The 24,242-nt window shown below is 34.0% G+C and overlaps 1 protein-coding gene across 2 annotated transcripts in view; it reads left to right on the top strand.

Annotated features, from left to right (window-relative positions):
- The window catches only part of LOC110091859 (protein CLP1 homolog), a 36,649-nt gene extending 12,777 nt beyond the window's left edge, over positions 1-23,872 (top strand). Inside the window, exons 8-10 of one of the 2 annotated variants that reach the window (XM_020816112.2) lie at positions 11,756-11,988; positions 23,425-23,469; positions 23,550-23,872. In XM_020816112.2, coding sequence (XP_020671771.1) covers positions 11,756-11,988; positions 23,425-23,469; positions 23,550-23,637 — 366 coding nt within the window. In that variant the 3' untranslated portion in view covers positions 23,638-23,872. The remainder of the gene's footprint in view (positions 1-11,755; positions 11,989-23,424; positions 23,470-23,549) is intronic. The other variant, XM_028693156.1, reaches the window with a different exon arrangement.
- Positions 23,873-24,242: the final 370 nt, after the last annotated feature.

Genomic DNA, 24,242 nt, shown 5'->3' with positions numbered 1-24,242 from the left:
GGGGGGGGGGGGGGGGGGGGGGGGGGAATATTTTACGCTGCTTGGTTGTGCGTGCAACCACCATTTGAAGCAACATTCTATTTGGAAGTTTGTACACGCCTTCTGTCCGCTTGTTGGGATGTTGCAGATCCGGTGGCATTGCATGACGCTTCATCGACTCATGGTTTTACTACCGATTTCTTGTATTTGCTTACAGGCGAATCATAGCATTTTATCCGTTTGTCATGAGGCGCCTCATTGTCCTGATGTGGACGTGGACTTTTTTTTCTCATTCATCGGGAGGTCGAATCTACGAATCAACCGACCCTTATTTTGATTAGATAAACACATCTAAACGACATGAGGTCATTTTGTGATAGATGATATATTACAAACTGATGAAACCAAGGGCTCGACTGGTACATCATCATTTTGATTTGTCCTTGACTTGCCATAAAGGTAGGTTGTTAAGTTGAGGGGCTGGATCCCTGGATCCTTACTTGAGTGATGCAGCATATTTTTGGGAGCCCCTGTATTTCTGAAGAGATGATATAATGAGGCATCATTCATTTTTTTAAGTTCTCATTGTTTGACTTTACATAATCATTCATGAAACCATTTAACTTTGTGTCGTTAATGCCATAATTGGGGCCTCCCATTGGTAGTAGATCAACTGGTTTCTTGCGGCAATTTACAGATACTTGCGGTTATCAAAAGTCTTCGTTATATTTCCTGCCATCATCATAGTCTTTCTTCGATGATGCATCAATTAGTTTCCTCCGTACATCGAGTTGTGATGTGAAACATATGCATGGAAACAAGAACTTCTTGGGGATTTTAATATAAGATTATGAAAGCGTTGCTAGTTATAGAATTAATGCTTACCCAAGTTAAGCTTTCAGAATTATCAAGTAGAAATTATGTAAGGCATGCGGTTACAACTAGATTAACGGGATGCTATCAATTTAACAACATAAAAATAGAGAGTGTAATGTTATGACAAAAACAATAATCCACGGCTAACAAATAGAACTTTCACCTTGGGTCCCTCACTCACGCTCTTGACGGTGGGGCTTTAACGGAGGAAGATTGAGATCAAACCGAGCAATGCCACTAGGAGACGAATGGTGCCCAAGGTATAGTCCGTTGGAGAAGTAAATAGTAGCCTTTGGACAGTACTCTAGCAGTTTCTTGGTGGAGGACAGCCAACTAGCATAATCTGGAATCTGTAGACAGCAACTTGTAGGCTCAGGATAGCAGTTTTCAAGGCTTCTATCCCTGGGATAGCTTACGGAACTAATCCAGGAAGCTGGACAGCAAGCTGGAGGACTTGGGAATAGCAGAACTGCCGTTTCTGTTGCTGTAGTTCTCCTGGACAGCAGCTTTTTATGTTATGAGTCCCATGGCAGCACTTAGAACTTGTCCAGAATTCTGGACAGTACGTTGTAGAGGAGAAATTCCAGCCGTTTCCTCCTATTGGGTGCACGTGAGCATGAAAGGGTGGGAGGGAAACTGTGTGGACAGCAATGAAGGAGGGCTGGAGTTAATTTCCCTTTGATTTATAGGCCTGGATTTGGATGAAAAATTAGGTGGGGAGGAGGGGCATGGGTCCAGCCAGGAGAGACAGGAGGGGGGAATTGAAAAATTGAAATTAATTTCAGCTTAAGTGGATTTGGAGGGAAAATATTTGAAATTAAATTCAAATTTCAATTAGGATTGAGGGATTAAAGGAGCATTTAATGGGGTAAAGCCTATCATGGGGCCGGCGGCATTAAGAGAGGGAGGGCGATTTTGTGGAGGGATTTAATAGCTTCCAAAACAAGCTATGTAAATTAGGAAAGGAATTATCATATCCAATCTATTCGAAATTCAAATTAGATTGAGATTTATTCACTTTCCTAATTTGGAATTCCAAATAAGGAAGGTATTTGAAATTCAAAATTTGAATTTCAAATAATTCGAATCCTTTCCCTCTTTGCTTGGCTTAATTTAGGAAAGCACTTATGATGGGGGGAAAATCATCACAATGGAGTGGACCGGCGGCATGTAGGGGAAAGGGGGAAAATTGGATCCGGTGGAGGGGGAGGGGGCTTGGGCCGGCGGGTGGAGATGTGGTTTGGTGGTGATGTTGACATAAGGAGGGGAGGTGGTGATAGGCCGTCGGGTGGGTAGGAAGGAGGGGAGCTATGGTGGAGGAAATTAAACAACAGGCGGCGGGGAGGAAGAAAGGGGTGGTGGAGGAAGAGGGGGAGAAAGGAGATTAAGGAGAAAATACAAATAAGATAAAAGAACTCACAAAGAGATCTTCAAGCGCCACTTCCTCAAGAACTCACAAAGAGATCTTCTCCTCTCATGAACTCATTAAGAGATCAAACAAGCACAAACTTTTCATTCAATAATTCATCCCCTAATACAATGCATGAGGCCTCCTATAAATAGGCCAAAATGAAACAAAAACTAAAAGATATAAATTCCCTCGGCGCTACAATTTCAAATGACCACCCATAAGGGTAAAACAGTAAAAACTAAAAAAAAAATAAAAATAAAATAAAATACTACATAAAGTGACTCAAAATAAAAACTCCTGATCGTGGTCGTCGATCTCCTGCGTCTCCGATGGTACACGTGTCGAAATTGCTGACGATGTCCTCATCAAGTTGTCTTTATATCCAGCATACTCACAACATCTTAATCACCGCTGTTGTTGGCGTCGTACGCACTTATGTCCACAGGTGATTCTCCATACTTACAACATCTCAATCATCACTGTTATAGGTATTGTACGTGTTCGTCATTGGTTATCAGATGTTGATTGTGGGTAGATTTGTGTATTCATCTGCATGCTGATACCGATGTTGCATGTTGTTAATTGCAAGCACATATCTCCAATAGTTATTTATAGGTATCTTATGTACTTGTGTCCATAGGGGATTCATTGTATTCATGATATACCTACTATTGTTATCCACAAGTATCATATCAACTATCACTGCTCGTAGGGAATATGCACTACAATCTCTTAAATGTACTTTTAGTAGAGTCGTTGTACTTGTTTCATATCCACCTTCATCATTCATAAGTGGTCGTTGATTGTACTTGTTTGCAGTGACGGGTCTTCCACTATCAATTGCCAGTGTTGCCATCTCAATCTTCAGGTAAACCGTTGTTTGTGTTGGAGATTTCATTAATGTATGTGGGAGACATCTATACATTCAGTAGTTGGTTGTTGATTTCATCAAGGCGTTCATTAATGCATATGGGAGATACTCGTGTATATGGAATATTTGACGCTGCTTGGTTGTGCGGGCAACCACAATTTGAATGCAACATTCTATTTGGAAGTTTGTACACGCCTTCTGTCCGCTTGTTGGGATGTAGCGGATCCGATGGCATTGCATGACGCTGCATCGACTCGTGGTTTTTACTACTGATTCACTGTATTTGCTTAAAGGAGAATCATTGTGTTTTATCTGGTTGTCATGAGGCACCTCATTGTCCTGATGTGGACTTTTTTTTTTCTCATTCATCGGGAGATCATATCTAGGAATCAACCGACCCTTATTTTGATTAGATAAACACATCTAAACGACATGAGGTCATTTTGTGATATATGATATATTACAAGATGATGAAACTAAGGGCTCGACTGGTACATCGTCATTTTGATTTGTCCCTGACTTGCCATAAAGGCAGGTCGTTAAGTTGAGGGGCTTGATCCCTGGATCCTTACTTGAGTGATGCAGCATATTTTCGGGAGCCCTGTATTTCTAGAGAGATGATATAATGCGGCATCGTTCATTTTTTTTAAAGTTCTCATTCTTTGACTTTACAGAATCATTCATGAAACCATTTAACTTTGTGTAGTTAATGCCATAATTGGGCCTCCCATTGGTAGTAGATCAACGGGTTTCTTGCTGCAATTTATAGATACTTACGGTCATCAAAAGTCTTCGGTATATTTCCTGCCATCGTCGGAGTCTTTCTTCGATGATGCATCAATTAGTTTCCTTCGTACATCGAGTTGTCTTTATATCCAACATACTCACAACATCTTAATCACCGCTGTTGTTGGCGTCGTACGCACTTATGTCCACAGGTGATTCTTCGTACTTACAGTATCTCAATCGTCGCTATTGTAGGTATTGTACGTGTTCGTCATTGGTTATCAGATGTTGATTGTGGGTAGATTTGTGTATTCATCTGCATGCTGATACCAACTGTTACATGTTGTTGATTGCAAGCACATATCTCCAACTGTTATTTATAAGTATCGTATGTAATTGTGTCCACAGGGGATTCATTGTATTCATGATATACTTACTATTGTTATCCACAAGTATCATATCAACTATCACTGCTCGTAGGGAATATGCACTATAATCTCTTAAACGTACTTGTAGGAGAGTCGTTGTACTTATTTCATATCCACCTTCATCATTCATAAGTGGTCGTTGATTGTACTTGTTTGCAGCGACGGGTCTTCCACTATCAATTGCCAGTGTTGCCATCTCAATATTCAGGCAAACCGTTGTTTGTGTTGGAGATTTCATTAATGTATGCGGGAGACATCCATACATTCAGTAGTTGGTTGTTGATTTCATCAAGGCCTTCATTAATGCATATGGAAGATACTTTGTAGTTGATTGTTATTGCTTGCAAGTACAATGCATTTGACCTCGTAGGGACTGTTGTAGGAATCCACTACATCTATCATATATCAACCAGCATCGTTCATTGTGTGCTATGTATCCAGGCATTAATGGTTGGCATTTATTTTGAAATTGTTATGAATTGACTAACATTAATTTCTTGTATGCATCGAGGTCATGTTCGTCACGAGTCTCCTGCTTGTTTGCTTGTATTCATTTGAATGCATTTATTATTTGCATTTTAATCTTAATTATGCATTTTAAGATTTAAGGTTATGTTCCCTGTTGTTCAATTCAGGTCCCCTGTTATATAAGTCTCCCGTGCATCTGTTCAAGTTCTGTGCATTCATGTTCAGGTATAGGTCATCTGTATTGTTGCTCAATTTAATCCTTCTTTATTGTTCAGGTCTTGTGTACTTCTGTATAAATTTCGGCAACATCCCGGTATATCCCCTGTTTGGGAGAAACTGCGGGAAATTGGGTCATCTCATCACGCTACTAAAGTGTATATGGTAGGTGTCAGGGGATACCGGGCTGTACATCTTTTCATCTCACCACGCTACAAGAGCATGTATGGGGGCTCCAAAGTACAAATATGAAAACACGAGTGGCTTTCCCCACCACTCTACAAGATCGTGTATAGGGTTTACTCACCTCGCCTGATGCGTCGCACCGGACTCCCTCCTACCGTGCTACGAGAGCGCATATAGGTGGTTCTTCGGTTCGCCTTAAACGTCGAAAATGAGATTTGGAATATTATACCTTGAGTAGCAGTATCTGCGGTGCTGATGTCGAGGACTGTGTTAGCGGCGTCAGAACGTGGTATTAAGGTTGTCCCCACCACGTTACAAGAGCGTGTATAGGACCTATCCGCCTCGTCGCACCTGTCGCATCGAATTTCCCCCAGCGTGCTACAAGAGTGCGTATAGGGGGTCTATCAGCGCATCACGCATGTCGAGAACGGGATTTGGAACTAAACAAAATGGATCCCCCTCTCCCCTCTTCTCTTTTTTTTTCTTAATTATTATTTATTAAAATTAATTAATATGAATTATTTATAATTAATTTAATTTAATTATAATTAATCATTTTAATTAATTTTACTAAATGTAATTAATTAGTTTTAATTAATTAATTATGAGTAATTATAATTAAGAATAATTATAATTAATTAAAAAATAATTTAAATAATTATGATTAAATATATATTTATTTATTTTTCTCTCCAACTAACCTTCGGTTTAGTAGATTTACGGGATTAGGCCGAAGAAGCGCTCGACAAGGAGAAAGTTACCTTCTGAGCAAGCAAGCTCCCAATAATTGCTTTTTATCCGGCAAGAAGGGAACGTCGCTGGAGGGGCGAAGTCAAACAATAGGGAAGGAGCCGAAGAAGCTAGTGAAAAGGAGAAGGTTACCTTCACGTGAGCGAGCTCCCTTTCTTTGCTTTCAATCCAGCAAGAAGGGAACGTCTTCGAAGGAGCAAAGTCGACCGACAACGAAGAAGGCGGGTCGGCAGATTTACGGGATCTGGCCGAAGAAGCACGCGATTGGGTGAAAGTTACCTTCACAGCCGACAAACTCCCCCCTTGCTTCCGATCAAAATGTCGTAACTTCCTATCCGACAAGAAAGGGACGTCGTTGAAGGAGCGAAATCGACCAGCAATGAAGGAGGCGACTAAGTGAGGAAGATCTGAGCAGATAGTTTGCGGTTGGGCTTCAATCCTGAGGGCTTGCGGGATCTCAAGTGGGGAGAGCAGTGCGAAAGCCCCCTTTCTCTCTCGTTTTAACGACACAATGAGGTCGTGGAAGAAGTGACGTTGGGGTGTTCGAAGTATGGCGAGCACGACGATGTTCGTGGTCGGACGTCCCTCTAGGTATGCGATCTTTTTTTTATTTCACTTATGTTTACTGCGGTAGATAGGTCAACGAGAGGTTAACAATAGCTAATCGAATGAACGGCTCCCGCCAAATTGTTGGAAACATGCATGTCTAACATAAGGTGCGAGCAACATCAAAAAGATGATGTTGCTAGCTTCCATCCACCCCATTTTTTTTAGGCGTATATGGGCATAACGTTTGATGTATATTATAATTTTCGTCATGAATATAGCTAAAAGAAGATTTCATATATTCAAGAGAATTAGTAGTTCAAAGAGATTTAATTTGAATAGAAAAGTGTACTTCAAGTTCTTGGTAGAATATTTTAAATAAAAACAAGATTTTCAATCGACACTTCAACTTGTAAACCCAAGGAACCCTAGTATGGTCAATGACAGAGTGGAAAACTGAAAACCCAATGGGTAGGCATTGGACTTGGTCCCTGGATGTCTAAATGTTCACTACTACTTGAAGAGGAAGACAATGGAAATGAAACTTGATGATGTTTTGAAAATTCACAGGTATTACATTCAAATTTTGAAATGAAGAATGCCCAACGAATCATCGCATATTGTGAGGAGGATGACCCGGATGATAGTTCCATTGATAAAGGGGAATCAATGATAGGACAATGAAAATAATATTACTGAGATATAATAGTTCAACTACATTAATTGTCTTCTTCATGCTAAGATCCTAAAAGACACTACAAGGATTAAATTTTATTGAAATTTTGTAAATCCTAGTCAGATAATGAATAGATAAATGGTTGATAAGACATTTTAGTTAATGAATAGATAAAAAGCTGATAGAAATATATGAATATAAAAAATATTGTGTAAAGTTAAGGAAGGAGAGTGATGAACAGCCTTTTTTATAGACTAGTAAAAATGCCCGTGCATTAAATGCACGTGACTAAAAATTTAAAAATAAAAATTCATATTATAAATATTTTAATTATATTATTAATGTTAAGGTGAAAAAAAAATTATTATTCAAATAATTATAATCAATGTAAATTTGCTTTTGCACAGTCTAGATCAATTAATATATATCACCAATCCATCATTCAAAATTTTATCTGATGACTTGCTATCAAACCTGGAAAATAGTTATCGGTCTCCTCCTTTTGTGAGCTAGTAGCAGACACAGTGAAGATCCAATGCTCGTTTCATGAATATTTGTCTGTAGAGGCAATATCAAATACAAATATTCAATAACATTTCACTTGAAATGGATAAAAAGCAAATTCATAATGATACACTCAATAAGGAAAAACTATAAAATTTAAAAATGGAAGCACAACGATGTGCACCCATTGATGCACTTCATAGTGGAGCTGATTCGAGGGACTTTGCATCAAATTGCTTAACTTTAAAAGCGCAAATGAATAGAACTTTTGACAACAATGGGAATAATTGTTTACATTCTATGTTGTGCCATGGACTATATTCGTTCAGAATCATAAATAATTAATCCTGTTTTTAAAGATATTAGTCATCAACTGGCTTCTTGTTACTCTTCTTGGTCCTCTTGATCATCTAGAGATCTAAAGTCATGTGGCTAACCAATGGTGAAAATAATTTGGGCTTTCTTTACAAATCCTATATTAGGATAAATAGCACAAATTCCACAAGCATTAAAAAAAAGATTTCAATAAAACAACAATGTGTAAAATTCACAAAGTTCTATACCCACAATGAATTAAAACCTAGCCCAAAATTATAATACAATAAAAAGAATTAATTATATTAATATAAATTCAAACTCAAAACCAGGAAAAGTATAAAATTCGCATTAAAAATAGCAATCTATAGTATTGATTAAGAAGCATTAAACAAAAAATATAAACAAAACAAGTTTCATAAAACCACAACCAACCTAATTAAATAGAAAATTGCATAATTGATAAAATACCTGATCCTTTTATGTTGGAAAGAAAGAAGAAGAAGACGAAGACATACAAACTGAAACAGGTAACGATTTCGATTGAGACGTTTGAGGCTATGAAACAAATCAAGAAATATATTCACTTCTAAAGATGAACTTGATAAATGATTTACATCATAAAATTAATTACCTAAATTTGAAGCCAAAATGGTGTCGAGATTCACAGGTTCGTTGAAGTGGAGATCCAGAAACGAAAGAGCTAAAGGAAAAACATGTGAGAATAATATATAAGGGAGAAAGAGAACATGCGACAGTCATCTTACAGCCACCGAACGGTCGGAGGTTGCAACGTTTCGACGGTTGAATTCATCTTCATGCATCCAAATTAATTGGAGAAGGGATCCCGAAACGTTTAAGAAGTTTAAAACACGAAATGAATAAGCGGGTGATTAAATGCCGGGAGTTACTAACATTTAATATTTTGAGGCCACGAAACCTACCGGAGGAGATGACAGCGAGCAAAGGCAGCAAGACGTTGAAGAATTTCAGAAGACTGATTTACTTGGAGAGAAACCTACTTGACGGCGAGTGGAAAGCTAGGGCAAGCCGAAGAATATGGAGACGGGGCGAAGACGAAGCATCGCGATATTAGGGTAGGTTTACACTTGCAGCAAAGGAAAAAGAGAAACGGAATAGAAATAAAAGGTGGAGAATAAAAACGTGCAGAATTAATATAATAAATAAAGTAGCAAAAGTAGAGAATAGGAATAGAGAAAGCAAAATGTCAGTTTAATATAATAAACGGAAATTAGTAAATCTGAAGGGACTTTAAAATTAAATGTGAATTTTTTTTATTTATTAAAACATGCAGTGAAGAATAGAAATAGGAAAATGGAAATTAGGAATCTCAAGGGGTCATAAAATTAAATGAGTTTTATATAATGTGAATTTTTTTATTTATTAAATATTTTTAATAGAATAGACGGCCAAGATATTAAAAAGTAAGTAGAATGGATGAACAAAATTTGTTGGAGGAAGGAAACTCAAGCCCCTTTTATAATAGTAGTATAGATTGAAGAAGAAAAGCTATTGGCAACAATAACAGGTGGGAGGTCGTTCATGACAAGGAATGAAAATAATTATCAATTATTTGTCATATAGGAAAAAGTACCAAAATTTAAAATTCAAGTCATTAAATGAGTAGTTGTAGTCGAGCAAGAGGAGATAATATGAGAATAAAAAACAAGCATAAAGTCCTTTTGGGAAATGATCATAGAGCTCAAAAAAGTGCCAATGGAATCAGTATTAACATGGACAAAGTCATGTTGAGCAGTAGAAGGAAAACCCCCATTACTCCTGACAACCGTCAGAAGAGTGATTTGTTCGTTGTCAGTGATGGAGTGGTGGGAAAATTTTGTGACCATGATTACAAACTTCACTAAGACCACCTTATCCTCGATAACTATGACCATCCCTTGTTCCATCTCAAGAGTTATATGATTAGGATCAAAAGAAGGACAAATAGATAACTCGATGACTTAGAAAACTTTAGAGAGAGTAGTGGTGATGTTTGGGATAGCAGAGTTTGCCTTTAGTTGAGCTTGAACATATTGTAAGAATTAGTGAAGGCCAGAGATAAATTTGGCAATGATAAAGTTCATCCCATATTTATGTAAAGCTATTAGATTGATGTGAAAGGAGTGATAATAATAAAGTTCATCCCATATTTCGATAAGGATGTTGTAGTACTCCTGTGGATAGATTTGTCACCTCATTGCAAAGATAATAGTCTAGATTCCCTTCCATCTGTGATTATATACAAGTGAGAGAGTCTTCTCCAAAGGAAGAATCTCCTAGTATTTGCATGTACCTGGATGCCTCAATCACTCACACGGTTCTTTTTTTATCCCTGATAATTAGGTGTTTTTCTTCTTTTCTTGATACAAGAGCACAAAGGGAGGCATCTCTTCCTCGGATGTTGGGAGACACGAGAATATAAGAAGAAGTTTTAATCACACTCGATTTAGGCATGCAAGAGAACTCCCTGGAAGCACCTAGCTAACCTATTTCTTGACCGCCCATTTAGAATTCTTTTGGCTTATTCTTCCTCTCCTTTTAACTGCATTTTGGATTTGTTGGTAAGCTGTAAATTAAATTTACATCGAAAAACTAAGTTTGTATGGCCTTTATTTACTGCACATCATGGGAAAGAAAAAAGAAACAGCATTGCTTCCAAATTGCGTTAGTAGCTGGAGGATGAAAGATAGCTACAACTGCATGACGATGAAGGAGCCAATCATTTCACTGTTTTTACAGATGAAAGTGGTCTCGATTACTTTCGAAGAGTACAAATCTCCATTTTCTTTTGAAGCTTCATGCACAGATTCCTAGTGATCTTAGTAACTTTGGAAGAGTAAAAAGCTCCATTTTCATTAAAAGCTTCATTTACAGATTCCAATCACCCACGTTTGAAGTTCTCTCCCAAAAGAAATCCATCAAGTTAAGTAAGGTTATATTTTTTTCTAAAATGTGCTTCAACTCTCAGTAATAAATTGGCAGTGCATTCAATGAAATTTTGAAGAAGACAACAGGTAACTATTAGACAATAATAGCAGTAAACGACAACTAATTGAAGAAAATTTGGATGATGGCGTTTCATACAAACTCTAGTTTAATCTCCATTCTCTATATCTTGATTTTTTGAGGATGGTTATGTTGGTTTTTGCATCGGGCTTATTGTGCGATAGAAAAGTCCCCCTCAAACTTAAGGGAAAATTTTATAAGATGGTGGTGAGACCTGCAATGCTTTATGGTGCCGAATGTTGGCCATTAAAAGGGAAGCATAATACTAAGTTAAGTGTTGTAGAGATGAGGATGCTTAGGTGGATGGGTGGCTTGACCCTTAGATATAGGATACAAAATGAGCATATACGTGAAAAGGTTGGAGTAGCTCCAGTGGAAGATAAGATTAGAGAGAGTTGCCTTAAATGGTTTGGTCACATTAAATAGAGGCCTTCCGATGACCCGGTTAGGAAAGTTGAGGTATTAGATTCGACTTATGTTATGAAAGGTAGAGGTAGACCTAAAAAGACTTGGTTATAAAATATTAGAAATGAACTTTCTTTATTAGATTTAAATGAGAATTTGACTTTTAACCGGACATAATGACGAAAAAAGGATTCATGTAGCCTACCCCACGTAGTGGTACAAAGGCTTGATGTTGTGGTTGTTATTGTGTGGTTATGTTGGTTTTTGTCAGACATTTGGAGCTCGGTAGATTACAATTGTTTATATCTAGCTAATACAAAGACCTGTTTTTTGTGGGAGCATTATACCTTAACTAAATTAACTTTTTGCAGGAATATTTCTATGGGCTCAACAATGATTTGTCTCCTTACTCTCTTAGTATGAATTTTGGTGACATATCTGTTTTTAGAATTGGTGGTCCACAAGCACCTCGATCAGCTCTCCCTATTGGTGCAGAGCCTCTTTCAGATCCTACTCGGGCAGTCATTGTTAACATAAATTATGACTTGGTTCATGCCATTCTTGCCATTTCATATGCAAAGGAGTCGGATCAAATTTTATCCAGGTAAGTATTTGCTCATCTCTTGGTCTCCTCAATGATCTAAGGTTCGTTTGGTTTTGTTGTTGCATTCGATAGAGTAGTTTGAGAAGTTTTATGCAAACAAGTAGCAGAGGCTGTTTAGTTGCACCTGTGGTGCAAATGCTGTACAAAATCAAATAACAAATTTCTTGATTGGTAAAATTGTTATGCACCTGCTTTGCCATCCCAAAAGATAATGATTGCGTTCATTATTTCTTAAAAAATGTGATAGATGGTCAAAATTTATCGTTAGAGAAATATTATTATATTAAATTTAATAAAAAAAAGAAACCTGACTATAATTTTAAATATTTAAGAAATATAAAAATTATAACAAATATTGGATTATAAAGTTGATGTTTTCATTTCTTGAAATGATTCGGGGCAGCATCTCCCCATATGTTGCAAACAAAAAACCTGTATATGATAGCATAAACATATGGCGATAGTTGACATAAAATTTCAGAGATATAATCCACCAATAACCAAAAATAAAGAAACTAATTTATGTATCCACCAGGTACAATGAAAGAGCAAGCACCAGAATGCTTTTAGTGTATCTTCAGGTGTTCATATTTTAATATAACATGCACAGAAGTACACCCATTGGAAAACATTGTACATTAAGAACATGAGAGCAAATAAATTCTTGACATGTTTCTCTTGAAAATTTTGAGAAAGCTCTCTTTTTAAGAAGAGTGGATTGAGAATTTCGTTGATATGCTTGCAATAACGTTAAATTCTTTTCCAAACTATTAACAGCTTTTAAACAACCCGCTATGTATCCATGTCCATGTGCTTGGTACTCTTCCTCTTTTATTTGTTGCCAATGTTATGAGCGTATGTCTTTGGATGTTCGTAGTTCTCTTCAATATCATTCCTTTGAAATTCAGGATCCTCTCTAGATGGGTCTCTGCACATGTAATTATGTGATGTCATTGTTGCAGAAACAATCATTCTTTGTTTTAAAATGAAAATTTTTGCCTGATATGTCATAACCCATATTTTCTTCCAAACCCCAAAACTTTGCTCAATGGCACTCTACAGACAAGAATCTCTCTTTTTAAATATATGTGCACCTACTAAGAGACCTGCTTCCTCCCGCAAAAAATTGTCAAGTATTATCTTGTGTCAAGGTATGGCTTTTGAAAATTCTTTTGCTTCGGATAATTGACTTCTGCAAGGTAGTATTTAACTTCTCACAAAATCAAAGCCTTATTTTAGAAAATATAGAAGAAATAGTTGATCTTTTACATATAATCAAACTTATGCATATAAAGATTAGTCTTACCATTGGTGGTAAAGAGTAGTGGCTCTTAGGATTTCAGATGCCATTGTCAAATATTCGACCATGATGTGCCACTCCTTCCCACCTAATCAGAGTGTCAACAACGCTGGAGCCATAGCACATGGAGCATTTGCGACGTGCGCCATTTTTAAAATGACATCAAAATCATATACAAATGTAAAACATAGTTATCATTCAAGATTTAAACAAGCATGTTAAATTTGATGCGTTTCATTTTATGAGTAAATGTAGCTCATAATCAATTAACAATTTTTAAAATCAACAAATAAGATATATTGTTCAAAATAGAGAAATACTAATTTGCAAATTCATAAACATATAGGCTAAATTAAAAATCTAGTCCTTAATATTCATTAATGGGGGAAAACTGTGTGTATTTTACTGATAGAGAATCGTGCCTCATATGGGAAAATACAAGTAAGAAAGCATAAGATAATCTCAATTAAGGATAGTACTATGCATAGAAATAATTAAAGCTTTCTTATAATGCTATTTTCAATCCTGTACTTTCTAACAAGCTAATACACTATCCATTTGGAGCATAGATTCCAATTAAGCTCTAGCTTGTGTCATAGCTTGAAAACTTGATAAAAATATCTACTGCCATGTTATGAACTGGAACATAAGTTGTATTGATATTCTTTAATAATGTTGCTTTTCAAATAGAATTACCATCAATTTTAATGTATTTGGTTCTTTCATGAACCAGAAGATTACCAGGAATTTTGATAGCAACGTGTTTTTCAATTTAATGTTATAGCTTGAGGAATTGGAAAAACTAATTTCCCAAAGGACTTAACCTAAAGTAAAAGATTTGTGCATGTTTTTAAGGCCTTTTTGTATACCTATTTTGGTATATAATATCTTAATTTGTAATAATTTAAGAAGTTGGTATTCACTATTAAAATCTAACATGTTCAAATGTTCTGCAATTATGTCACTCCTAGTTGCACTATTGCTAGGCAAAGCAGTTTAATTCAAAAGTGCACAATGTTTGATTAAATGAACCATAGGTTGCATCTATTACAAGCATTTTTATTTTGTATAGTTAATATCTAAGCATCCAAGTAATGATGTGGAAGATATTAATTACTTATTAAACTTAATTTACCTAGAGCTCATGTGATCTCTATCTTTTAGTTACAAAAGTGCTAAAGTCCCTTCATTGCTTTTGTAGCACTCAACTCGTCATTTAATTTTTTTTTTCTTCTCTCTTTCATGAGCCATTCTTTTTATGCATGTATGTGGATTGTCGATAGTTTTTTATTAATTTGCTATGGGTGGGTTGCTAAATAAGTATTGTGGTTTTATGAAATGATCGGCTATATGCGCTGCGATGAAGTTGAACTTTACCCCTCTCTACAATGATTACAAGCACCTTTTGATACATCTCTTTTCCATTCAATGATTCAGCTACTGCTTCCTTAGACCTATCTATTGCCTCATGAATTTAACTGATTGGGGCTTTTTATGAGCATTCCACAAAGTGAAGGAATGCACATTGTTTCAAAAGTACTAGTTCATGATGGTTTGATGCGCTTTCTTGGCTTTTGCTTCATTTGTGTAAGTGCTCAAGTCAAGTACTTAACAAGTGAGCATTCAGTTTAGATTCAATTGTTGCACATGAAATCTCTTCAATATCAAGAAAGTTGTTGCAAAATGTGTCTTAAATGATTTAACCAATGAGCTCTAATTGATGCATCTTCTTAGTAGATCAATCAACTTGAATTGTGTATGAATTCAGCTATACATGATTTAAAGGCAGACACCAAAGTATTTTTTAAAGAAGGCAATGAGGTGTTTGAATCATGCTTGCTAGATGATGCATACACCTCAGTGGGGATGAGGTGTGCACCTGAACGCCTGCCCTAATGCAATTTTAGAATTATGAAATGCATAAACCTCAAAAATTAGGGTTTAGGTTTTAAAATTTTCATTCATAAATTTTATACATAAAAATTAAACTTATTTACTATATTTAAACCAAACCAAGCTTAGGAAGAATTGCACAGCCTCAAACTCAGCCACATGCCGCAGGACTCTTACACCCTCACTCACTCTTGTTCCTTCGTTGTTGCTCTACTGATGCTTCTCCTCCAATGTCTCTCCTCTTATTATTAGCATCCCATTTTCCTACTTTGAAAATGAGGGAGGAGAGAAAGCAATTATGGACAATGATGATTTCAATAAAGATCCTCTTAGTGACGAGTTGGGAAGATTTTTGAATTCACAAACTATGATCTTAGACCGCTTGTTTATGTTAAATTAGGGGTTGAAGAGACTTCTTATTTAGTGTTGCATGCAGCCTTGATGGCTTTTAATTATAATACTTAGGCTTTTTATGATCTTATTTTGACATTTTATTTTGATTATATTCATGTTTTTCAATTAATTTATTGGTTTAATTTTGAGGTTATGCCTTGTCTCAAGAAAAGAGAACATCTAAATACTTGATTACGCATTTTCAAACCTTAAAGATATTAATGCCTCACCTCCTTATAAAATACACACCTTAACTTTCAAATATTAAAAATGTCTTCCATTATCAAATATATACAATGTGTAGCACAAAAAATCAAATAGAAAAGTAGGTACTATTTCATCAAGTGCTTGCCTATCAGGTATTAAGATCATGATAGTAAAGACTAGTGAATTCAAGTACTTCCAGAGTATTAAGATTTAAGATAATAATGACTATTGAATGTCATTGACGAAAGCATATGCATTTTTATATAATAAAAAATAATTTAATTCAAATGAAAAAGTTATAAATACTAACTTGAACGATTACTAAGACATTATTTTGGGCATTCTTTGTGATGAATTTTATTACGCTTTGGGGCTTGAGTTGATAAACGTAATTTCTTAACAACTCAAACATTTTTTTATGGCATTATTTGTATATGCATGAGCTAGTTGCAACAAATTCTTGGAGCATAACACCTATCAAACAATATATTGGAAAATCACCAGATTTTTCTCTGTTCGAGATTGCCTGCTATCAACCATAAGAGTGCAACCATATTTAGTACAATATTCTCTATGAGGTTGGAATAAATTGTGTTCCGTCGCTTTACTTAATAAAATATTTTGAATCTATTGATTAATTGAAGCTTTAATTTCTCGATCAAATTATTTTAACCTCCAGCACTGCCTTGTAGTCATGTTTTATTACATCAAAGGAGTTTTTGCAAAAGTTATAATTGCTCTATTTCTCATTTCCTTGAATTTCCATCTCTTTTTGCATTTGTCCTTTCCTTTTCTTCACAACTCTCCTATCTTACGAGTGAGATATGTGTCCAAACTCCAAAGGCCATTAGGCTCTTTCAATTTAGTGGTAGATGTGGAAGATTGACTTTTTTTTGTCTTCATTAATTCATCATAAGCATCAAAATTGTCTTCATTAAAATGTGGTTAGTGATTGATCTACTCTTATAATTCTTTCTTGTTGTTTATGAACTTGATTTCATCTTTCACATGTTGAGAATAAGAAAATTTTTTGGCATTTTTATTCACTCCACAAAATGTTGCTTATGTCTTGTTAGTTCACCATTCATTATTTTATCATAAAATATACATTTCAGAGCTTTTGTACCCTTTTTGTCAAGAAGAAAATCATACTTCTACGCTAGGTTTTTTTTGTTTTATTATGAAGAAAGATTTCCTTCAAATATTTTTAGTCTAGTCTTCCAAATTAATAATAAAGCATATATTATCAGCAAAAAATAACAATAAAACATGAATTAACTTAAAACTGATAAAAAAATACTTTAAGGAAAGCATATTTCCATGACGAGGGTTATTGACTGCTCTCGCAATGGAATTGCTTGCAGACGTGATAACACTAACGGATGGTCAATTAGAAAGCAGATAATATTAGGGGCTTGCTGAAGGAATGCACAAAGGCAGATGTGATCATGGACAATTAGCGAAATAGAATTCATAATTGCTCTCGAATCATAGTGGGAATGAGGGCTTGCAGTGACTCCCCAAATTGCATATAGGATGAGGGAGAGGGAGAGGGAGCAGGCTTGCGGGTTTCATGCATCATAGATGGGATGATTGCTTGTGGGGGTTCATGCAAGCTCGCAGTCATAAGCAAGGTCAAGGACTTGTGGCATGGAAGATTTTTATTCAAATGACCAAGGCTCATGACACGTTAGTTTGTCATGTGACTACTAAGGGACAAAGGGCTAGTTACTACGACTCAAAATTTAGCTTTAAAGGTTTATTTGAGTAGTTTTGTAGCATAATTTATTTTATTTTAATAAATGGTTGTTTATGTAACATTGTATTTGTCAGGTCCCAAGTCTTTGATGACAAAAGTAGAAGGTTGTGTTAGGTAGTCGACAACCAGCATAAAATTTTTGAATAATCATGAAATGAATCCTTTAATATATTGTGTTAATGTTAGAGCGTTCCCTATAAGTGATGCGTTGTATGGCTTGAATATAGTGAGAAATGTGCAAGGGTTGCTGCATTGGTATTCGAGTGCGGTATTAAATAGGCAAGAGTCCCCACATCATGGACGGATGTGGGCAAATAAGCTAGTCCATGAAATTAAAATTATGATAAGAACTTAGAATATAAGTTCCCTTATAAAAAAATTAATGAAATTAATAAATATTATGATTCATAGGAAGATAAATATTCTATGCATTTTGAAAACTAAATGGGTGAGAGAGAATACTAAAGAGATTGATAGTTTAGGATTTAAACTATAGTATTTTTGTAGGAGTCATACTAGAATTGGTGTATGTGTGATTATAAATAAGAGTTTGAAGGATATTGTTGTAAAAATTAATAGAATTAGAGATAGAATTATAGTTTTAAAAATTATTATTGATGCTATGATTATTAATATTACGAATGGTTATGCTCCTCAAGTAGGTTTAAATGTTTTCAAAATTAAAATATTGGAATAACTTAGAAGAATTACTTCAAAAGATATCTCTTAAAAAAAGAGTTTTTATTGGAAAAGATTTAAATAGACATGTTGATAGAAAGAGAGATGATTTTAAAAGCATTTATGATAGCTATGAGTTTGAAGAGACTAATGAAGATAGTAAGACCATATTAAATTTTTTTTATAACTTATGATTTTGTTGTTGTTAATACCTTATTTAATAATAAAAAATGAACATCTAATCACTTATAAGAATGGATATAGTAAAACGCAGATTAATTATTTTCTTATAAGAAAAATAGATTGTTTAGATTGCAAAGATTGTGAAGATATTCCGAGTGAAAGTTTACGTACCCAATATTGCTTATTAGTTTTAAACATTAAAATGAATGGTCAGAATAGAAAAAAATAAAGTAAAAGGTTGTTCAAGGATTAGATGGGGGCATTTAAAAAATATTAAGAAAATATTTTTGAGAGTATGATTCTAGATCTTAATATTTTGTCTGTGCATGAGGAAATTATTATTATGTGGAAAAAAATAACTATTAATTAAGAATATTGCAAAAGATGTACTTGGAATATTAAAGGAAAAAACTTCTAATAGTAAAAATAGTTGGTAGTGGAATCCAAATGTCCAAGAAAATATTAAAAATAAGAAGATTTGTTATGAAAAATTAGTTTATATATAAAAACTCTGATAATTGGGAAAGATATAAAGAGGTCCAGAAGGAGTCTAAGTAAGTAATATACGATGTAAAGATTTTAGTTTTTAATGATTTACATAATAGATTAGATATTAAGGAGGACGAGAGATATATGTATAAGTTAGCTGAGAGCTAGGATTAGTAAAGATTTAGTTCAAGTGAAGTGCATTAATGATGAAAATCAAAAAGTGATTTTATTATAAGAGTATATTCAACAAAGATGGATGACATATTTTACTAAACTTTTTAATGAAGATTGTGAGAATATGATTGACTTTAGTGACCTTATCATCCTAAATGAAAATAAAGGTTTTTATTTTTATCGGCATATTAGTAAAATTGAAGTTAGAGAGGTTTTAAAAAAAATGAAGTGTGGAAAAGCTATTGGACCTGATGATATTTCAATAAAGGTGTGGAAATTCTTAGGAGATGAATGAATTTCTTGGCTTACTAAACATTTTACGTCAATGAGTATGGAATGAGTGTGTTGATTCATATTTTTAAGAATAAAAGTGATGCACAAGATTGTGCGAGTTATAGAAGAATTAAGTTAATGTCTCATACTTTAAAACTATGGAGAGAGTTATGGAGCTTAGTTTACAACATGATACTATGTTTCTCAAAATCAATTTGGATTCATGTCGGGCAGGTCTACTATGGAAGTTATACATTTATTGAGAGGTTTGATGGAGAAGTATAGAGAGAATAAGGAGGATCTTCATAAGATATTTATTGATTTAGGGAAAGCATATGATAAAGTTCCAATGGAAGTGCTATTGGAGAGTTTTAGAAAAGAAAAATGCTTATATTCAAGTCATTAAGGATGTGTATGTAGGAGTTGCCACTTGTGCTCAAACATAAGGTGGTTTTACAAGTATTTTCTTATTTTTTTTGGATTACATCAAGGATAGCCTTAAGCCCATATCTTTTTGCTTTAGTCATGGATGTTCTCAGTAGACATTTGCAAGAAGTTGTACCCTTATGTATGCTTTTTGTTGATGATATTCTTCTTGTTGATAAGACTAGAGAGGTAGTTAAAGACTTAAAGGTATACTTGAATTATGGAGGTCTATCTTAGAGTCTAAAGGTTTTCAATTGAGTATATCTAAAATTGAATATTTTGAGTGCAATTTTAGTAATAATAGATTTAGTGGGGGGATTGTGACTTTGGGCAATCAAATCATTAATAAGAGTGCATGCTTTAGATGCTTTGGGTCTATTTATTGTTCTGAGTGATGATGAAATATATGAGGATATTATTAGCATAATTCAAGTTGGATGGTTGAAGTGGATGAAGGCATCAAGCTTGTAGTGTGATAGAAAAGTCCCCTTCAAATTTATTGGAAAATTCTATAAGATGGTGGTGAGACCTGCAATGCTTTATGGTGCAGAATATTGTCCATTAAAAGAAAAGCATAATATTAAGTTAATTGTTGCAGAGATAAGGATGCTCAAGTGTATGAGTGGCTTTACTCATAGAGACAAGATATGAAATGAACATATATGTGAAAAGGTTGGAGTAGCTCTAGTGGAAGATAAGATATTAGATTTTGCTTATGTTAAAAAAGGTTGAGGTAGACCTAAAAAGACTTGGTTAGAGAATATTACAAATGGTCTTTTTTTATTAGATTTAAACGAGAATTTGACTCTTAATAGGGCACAATGGAAAAAAAAAAGGATTCATGTAGTAAACCCCATATAGTGGTATAGAGACTTGATGTTGTTGTTGTTGTCGTTGTTGTAATTAGTTGTTTATGTCAGTAAGCACTAGGTTAATTGGACGAGATATCTAACATCTTTCAATATGGTAGCAATAACATTTACCATTTTTAAGTTGTGCTCTATTGCAAGTAGTGCATCTCATTGCGTCGTACACAATAATGCACGCCATTAATAACTATTCATCCAACCACTATGAAAGTGAAGCAAATAATGAGATCACATGCCTTTTTTTGTGGCCAATGACGACCAATCTAGACAATTTGTCAACACAAAATTGATGAAAAAATAATGTTGTGCTAAGATCATGAATTCTGAGTAATCTAATAATACTTTGAAGTATGCATAATGGTTGCACTAAGAGTTTTGAATTGAATGTTGTTGAAATTTTTATCCATTGATGTTATAATATTCATAGACAAATATACAATATATTGAAGATTGTGTGAAAAAATTAGGATAGAAATAAGTAAAATTTGAGCTAGTTTTGCTCGACTCAAAATTGGTTAAATTTGGAGACGAGCCCACTTGACTTAAAATGAGTTGATTTCCTTTAGCTCGAAATTAATTTTGAGTTTATTCAAAATTGTAAAAATATAAGGTTGGAGGGAGGGACTAAACCTAGGACCTCCTGTTTGAGCAACAAAATACCAAATATATATAATATACAATAATTCCAAGTCAATTTGAATTTGATTTTCAACTGAGCCACCCTAGACTCGAAATAAATTTCAAGCCAAGAACCTTAACCCTAAACTCGAGTTGAACCTATTTGAGTCAATTTTGATTTGATAAATTTATAATTCTTATGTAAAAGTGCTTTTTAGAGTGTTGGATTTGTGTACATGTTGCCCTAATAGACTTATTATTAATAAGATAACCAACATTATAGCTAAAAGCTAGCAAGTCATTGGTCATTTGGACGCTCATAATCCTTGTATGTCCTGTAAAAAGTTTTTTTTTTTCATTTGAAGCTTGTCATAGAAACATTGAGAATGTCCATGAAGCTATTCAAATAACTAGTTATGTTTGATGATTTTTGAAGTCATCAAGGCTATTAACAATTTGCTCTTGAGTAGTGCTAACCTCACCTCAAATTAGCTCGAAGTTTATTTAATATGATGTTGAGCTGAGCTAAGTTTGATTATAGTTTGGTTTTATTCAAACTAGATATGCCTTATTAACTTCAATTCAAGCTTGATTTGAGCAAAAACCTAATTTGATCTCAATTGATTTTTTATTTGCTAAAATAAATTCTTAGTCCAACATACACACAGACATACATATATAAATCCGTTCATATATACATACATATACATTTAGATTCAGTCTTGAGCTAGCTCGTTTCTATCCAGGCTTGGCTCAATTTCATTTTGGTTCAAGCCAAACTTTGCTCATTATTTGGCTTTGTTAAGCTCAATACAATCCAAAAAACATTCAAGTGATCTAGGATCTTTAAACCAAACTAAGTCCTAGAAGTTACACAAGAAGTTTTGCACATACAATACTTACAGTTTTCATGTACTTCAGAGGTGGCCACCACAAATACTTGGGTGAATTTTATGTTGTTATGTTATAGTAGCTCATCCATGTTGAATATCTCCATTAGATTGCTCGTCCTTTGAATTTTCATCCTGGATTTGGAAATAAATCATTCAAAGATGAAGTAAATCTTCCACCAAAACATTTAAGTATGTTCAACATTCATAACATGATGGTTTATATACACACAAAGCTGGACATTTTACATAATATATAGCCAACAGGAATAGCAAGATTACCAGTCCAAATGGAAGGAAACCTTCCAACTAGAGCTACTGCCCACTCAAACCCTGATCCTCCTCAGCTCCTTTTAAAAAAACCACCACTTACCATTATCCAATGCCAAATATATATGACTCTCAATCTATTTAACAACTTCAATGAATCTTGTTCATCACTAACAATAGATCTGCGTGCGCTAGATTTTGAGGTTTTATAAAGTATGCTTTTCTTTTTGTGAGAAGGAAAATATTAGGTTGAATACCAATTATCCAATGAAAAATTATGTTCTTAAGCCATTCCCTAACACATGATATCATGTGTGGTAGCCTCCTAGTGGGGTAGACACAATATTTAATCAGAGATTTTTTTTTTTTCAGAGCATCATTGATCTTATTTTGTTTGTAAGAGCTAAGTCTGATTATAGTTTGATTTTTTTTCTTTCTACAAGGCATAAATTATTGATTTTGAAAATACCTTCAACCTATTTCATCTGAATTGGGATTGGCATTAATGATTTATTTATTTATTTTGTTATAGTTGTTATTATAAAGATGATAAATTATATGATATAGAAAAGCTTATTATTCTTATATTTCATTTATAAATTTTTTTTTTCCGTTTAATTTTTATATTTTGAAATTATTGTGGAGTCTTTTCATTATGAATACTATTAAATATGTCTCTTTCAATATAAGGAACAAGACAATCATTTATTTAAGAGTTTCACATATAATTCCGCAAATTAATTTTTTATTATCTTCATAGTAGAGAATGTTGGTTCAATCATTGTTTTGGCAATTTGTATAATCAAAGGGAACATCAAATAATAAATATAATTTTTTTTAGTATCCACTAATTTTTGTGCAAGCTATCTAATTCTTTTTAAATTTATAAAAATATCGCTAAATCTCATATCAATGATAAAATTTTGAAGGCTATCTAATATAATGCTATATTTGAAATTTTTTTAAAGATAAAATTTGATCAGTTTAAATTAACATTTATGTTACTTTTTGCAGCAATATTGCGGGCTTTCTTTATGTGGCAGAAATTGACTTTGAGAGGTATTGCTTCCTTCATATTTTTTTCTTTTTAGTAATTTTTAAGAGCAAAGACAAACACAACTACTCTCTCTCTTTGGCAGTAAAAGAATAACTTTTCTGGCACCTTGCCCGGCTGAACTCCCAAGCAAACTACTGGTCATGGGAACATTAAAATGGTCTGAAAACTAGTAATTTTGAAGCAAAACGGTTTCAATTACTACTTTTTAAAGCAACTTTCTAGTACAAAACGAGAAAACGGCCTTAAGTAGGTAGAAAGCTGTCCCAAATGAAGCTTAAATTGCGTAATGAAACATTTAAATTTAGGGTTTAGGGTTGTTCTCTTACAAGTTTTGAAATGGAGGGACGAGATACAAATCTAACACCAAACAAGTTTTTGTATTTATTAGTTTATTTGCAAATATTATTTATGTGCTATCATATTCTTTTCTTACCACTATATTTCACTGCTTTGTTTAAATGTAGAAGTAATATTCCTTTAAAAGGCTATTATAACTTTAAAAAATTACCATTATTATTATTTAGTTACTAAGGATTTTTTTTTTATTTTTTCTTATGAGAGCATTGTAGAGGGTAAGCTGAAGAACAAAATTGATTGCTTCTGCGTCATATATTTTATAACTGTTTACTTTAATTATGTACTTTATGAAGTAAAAATTACAGTTTAGTGATATATTATTTAGAAGATTAACATTTTATTTGGAATAATTTTCTTTTTTTTTTAAAGTAATTTTTAATATAATTTTTTTAATTAGAAATTTTTATATTACAAATAA

Source organism: Dendrobium catenatum, unplaced genomic scaffold, assembly GCF_001605985.2.
Source record: "Dendrobium catenatum unplaced genomic scaffold, ASM160598v2 fragScaff_scaffold_231, whole genome shotgun sequence".
In the NCBI taxonomy this organism is placed as follows: Eukaryota; Viridiplantae; Streptophyta; class Magnoliopsida; order Asparagales; family Orchidaceae; genus Dendrobium; species Dendrobium catenatum.
Note: the sequence above shows the minus strand (reverse complement) of the source record. Positions and strands in the feature narration are given on the sequence as shown.